At 64.8% G+C, this 3,996-nt stretch overlaps 2 protein-coding genes across 2 annotated transcripts in view; both read left to right on the top strand.

The window, feature by feature from the left end:
- On the top strand, window positions 1-2,848 carry H696_05281 (hypothetical protein). The gene is made up of 6 exons (XM_009499144.1): window positions 1-312; window positions 430-508; window positions 642-1,010; window positions 1,349-1,593; window positions 1,711-1,843; window positions 1,978-2,848. The coding sequence occupies exons 1-6, from the start codon at window positions 71-73 to the stop codon at window positions 2,560-2,562; spliced, it is 1,653 nt and encodes a 550-aa protein (XP_009497419.1). The 5' UTR covers window positions 1-70; the 3' UTR covers window positions 2,563-2,848.
- An 856-nt stretch (window positions 2,849-3,704) lies between these two features.
- Window positions 3,705-3,996, top strand: part of H696_05280 (hypothetical protein) — a gene marked incomplete at both ends in the record, with an annotated part of 1,150 nt that continues 858 nt past the window's right edge. The window contains 3 exons of the mRNA XM_009499143.1: window positions 3,705-3,720; window positions 3,776-3,855; window positions 3,955-3,984. Of these exons, the coding sequence (XP_009497418.1) occupies window positions 3,705-3,720; window positions 3,776-3,855; window positions 3,955-3,984 (126 nt within the window). The remainder of the gene's footprint in view (window positions 3,721-3,775; window positions 3,856-3,954; window positions 3,985-3,996) is intronic.

Below are 3,996 nucleotides of genomic sequence, written 5' to 3'. Positions count from 1 at the left end.
CACACACACACACCCATAGACACACGCGCGGGACCCCTCTCTCTCGCCAGTTCCCTTTCCTCGCCTCCCGATGTTCTCTCTCCTGGCCACCAGGGGGTCCGCCCTGCGCACGCCCCTGGTGCGGCTTGTCGCAACCCCCCCGGCCCGGCCGGCTGCCCTCCCGGCTGCCACCGCCATCAACCGGCGTTTTTTCCGTTGGTCGCCCTCCTGCTCGGCTGCCCACCCGGACGACTCTTCCAACGTGTGGGGCTCCGCCGAGGATGAGGATAGCCCATTCAAGATCCTTGGGGTAAATCCCACCTCGGAGATGACGTACGTCGATTCCTGACCCTCTTCTCTCTACCCTTCCCCCTCGCTTCTCCCAATCGCCCCCCCCCCCTCATCCCATGCGTCCCATCCTGTTGACCCGCTGTGCTGCACACATCTCAGAACAATTCGTCGTGCATACTACCGTCTGGCCATCCAGCTCCATCCCGACAAGGCTGTCACTGAGGAGGAGCGCGAAACTGTACGTCACGATTGCCCCTCCTGCTGGGGTGCCGTAGGTGGACACACGCAGATAGACACACACACACACACACACGCACGCACCAGCGTCTAACTACCTCCCTCCCCTTCGGGGCACTGTTTGCCAATGCCAGAATGCCCGGCGCTTTCTCCAGGTGAATGAGGCGTACCGGTCCCTGTCGGAGGCTGCCCGCAGTGGGCGCCTGGCGCATGTGGCCGAGGTGGAGGACGACATGAACGACTCGGACCTGGACGACGGCCTCTTCCGGACTTGGATGCGAGCTGAGGCAGCCGAGTATGCGGCCAACGGTCCGGGCGAACAGGCAGCCGACAACGGGGACTTCCGTCGTGTCGATCCCGCGGCCGAGGCCGGCATGATGCCCGAGGTCGGTGGCGAAAGCTACCTCGGCCCGACGGCCGACAGTGTCAAGAAATTCCGCAAGGCCATGTTCAGGGTCGTCGGCGAGAACTGGGACACTCTCATCCATGACCATGTTGAGCGGGTACGTGCCCTTTCTCCCCTGCCTCCTTGTGTCCCGGCCGCTGGGACCCCTCACGAATGAGGGCATCTCACCGGAAGAGGATGCCCATCCTGGGCAGTGGCCGAGTGTTGACCTTGCTTGTCTGCCGCATTCTCGCCCTCCCCCCCCCCCCCCCCCCCCCATGCATCGCCCCCTCCCCCCCCCCCCCCCCCCCCCCCCCCACCCCCCCCCCCCCCCCCCCCTTCCCGCCCGCTGCGAACCCCCCCACCCCCCTCCCCCTGTGTGTGCTCCTTGCTTGTCTGCCGCATTCTCGCCCTCCCCCACCCCCCCCACCCCCCATGCATCGGGACCTCCGACAGCGTGACCTGCCGGCCGCCTTCGACACGCTCCGGCAAATGTTGGACCATGGTGCCAAGCCGACACGTGTCACTTTTGATCTGCTCATTCGTGGCTGTGTGCTTCTCATGCAGCCGGCCCCCTCCTTCCGCGTGGCTGATCCCCTGACACGGCGCCTGTGGCGTACGGTGGACGAGCTCTTCCAGGCCATGAAGGACTTCAAGCTGACGCCCGATACCTGGACCTACCACGAGATGATCCGAGCCAGGTATGTTTCCCCGGCGGGAAGAGCACCCCAAATGCCGGCGCCGCGCTTGTGCCTCTCTTCCCCCGCGAACGCATGGACCGAATCGCGTCTGACTTGCCTGCCATGCCACCTCTCCAGCGGCAAGTGTGGAAGATTCCGCCGCGCCAAGAAGTACTTCGAGTACATGACAACCAAGCCCTTCCTCCTGCCCAACCGCCACGTCTACAACAGCATGCTGGAGGTTTGCATGCGCACGCACAACTATGACTACGTACGTCCCCCTGACACGGTGGCAGCCCGTGTATCTACACACTCGATCGATAGCTCACCCATCTACATGCACACACACACACACACACACACACACACACACATTTATATATGTGGCGGGAAATCATGCCCTAGGCTTTCGAGGTCATGGAAATCATGCACGACATCACTCGAACCATTTGGTTTGGCAAATCCAAGCACCGGCCAGATGCAGTGACCCAGTCACTTCTGCTCCATATGGCCACCCGCCATGAGATCGGGCCCCCCCGGCTGGAGCAGCTTCCCCGGGTGGTGGAGCTCATGAATAAGGATGCCTTCCTCCGGCCAGCTCCCCGGACCGCCCGGCGCCTACTGGCCGAAACTGCCCAGTTCGGCACACCGGAACAGGTGATGGAATTGGCCCGTGCCTGCACCAAGGCCGGAGCCACGCTTGCCAGTGGCGCCCCGGACCCCGATCTCTGGTACCGTCTGGCTGACGGGGAGGCCGGGGCCGTGCCCCAGCTGCTGGCCGCCATCAACGAGCACGGAGTGGATTACGTGGCCGATGGCGAGCACGTCCTTCTCACCCCGTCCGCCACGTCGGACTTGACCCCGCAACTGAGCGCCGGCCGGGCCGGAGCCGGAGCCGGAGCCAGGGCCGATGCCCTTCCCCCTGGAGGGGCTGCATCTGACGATCAAAGCAACCAGCTTCCGGGCGTCGGCCCGACTCGCTCGAACTAGAATATGCCTGGTTGGTGTCCTTCTTTTTTTTTACACCCAGTCCCCGGCGCCGCCTCCATCACCGGGTCCCTCTTTCGTTCTTCGGGAGCGGCGGGGGAAAGTCGGAAATACCGCGAACAGATGCGCGCCAGGAGGGGAGACCCCGCGAGCGCGGCTCTCCTCTCGGCACTTTGAAATAGACATATACACATACATTTACAGTACTGGGCCTGGCTCGACATCCCATCACCAAAAAGACGACCCGCAGGATAGATGGACTGTCCTGGACGGAGGAAAGGGCTCGCCATGAGGGGGCCGGAGGCTGTGTCTGTGGCGGGGGAGAGGGAGAGTCAGCCAGAAGGCCGAGGGGAGCGAGGGGGGGCGAGGGGGAGCGAAGGGGGGGAGCGAAGGGGAGGGCGAGGGGGAGGGTGGGAGGGATGGTCAGCCTGGAGTCGCCTTGTCGATCGCGTCAGAGGCCACGTCCGGCAGGGTGGTATGCGGGCCCCCAGCCGGTCTGCCACACCCCGGCCAGGGAGGATGCCCCAAGCGCGCCGCTACCACACATGGTCCGGGGGAAGATGGGAAAAACCAGATCCTCGCAACATTTTCTGCAATCTCGAATGATACTCATCGCGGTCTCCAATGTTAGAACGGTGCGTTATTCTGACAGGTTTAGGTCCAAGACTTTAGGTCGCTGGCGCAGCGTATTCCGTGCTGAGAAAAAAGCATGCATGTGGCTGCTCGTCCCCAACCGACGAGGACGACCTGGGGTCGGCGGGGCTTGGTGTGGGCTGCTTTGGACCGCCGTGGGGTCGGGGGGGGGGGGGGGGGGGGGGACGTGCAAGGGTGGATCAGAGTTGGTGTGCTCTCGGCCGTGGTCGTCATCCGGGCACAGCAGGGGGAGGCCCGAAAAGGGCCCTCCAGATCTGGCCTGGACATCCGCCACCCATGCGAGACTTCGCGCGTGCCCTCCGACGCCCGGGCTTCTGGGCTTATGCCCACGCTCCGGGATGGCTCCCAGAATCTCCCGGCTTCTAAGCTGGAGATTCCTCCCATGTGTCTGAGTGCCGCGGGTTCGCATGCATGCATGCGAGCACAGCCGGAGGGGCGCGTGTGCAGGCTCCCCCGCTTCGTCCCCCCCCCGCCAAGGACAGGAACCAATGATGGCCCAGCATGCACGTACACACGCGCGTGCGGGGAGTCCCTCCTCTCGGGAGGACCGCCCCCCCCCCAGGGCCAGCTCCCAAGAGTCGAGCCCTGTCCTCCGGGTGTGGGTATTTTCATGGGGCCGTGGGTCTGGCGCGTTGCCTCCGAGTAAGCCCTCAAGTCCCCCCGCCGCTGCCTCCCCCTGCCCCCCTCCCCTGTCGCCTGTCCCCACGCTCCCTCCCTGCCCACCCTCCCCCCCCCCCCCAGCCCACCTGCAAGAAGGTGGAGAACAGCACGGTCAGCGCCATC

This window comes from Fonticula alba, assembly GCF_000388065.1.
Source record: "Fonticula alba strain ATCC 38817 unplaced genomic scaffold supercont2.9, whole genome shotgun sequence".
Taxonomy (NCBI): Eukaryota; order Rotosphaerida; family Fonticulaceae; genus Fonticula; species Fonticula alba.
The sequence above is the reverse complement of the archived record's forward strand: the minus strand, read 5'-3'. Positions and strand labels throughout refer to the sequence as shown.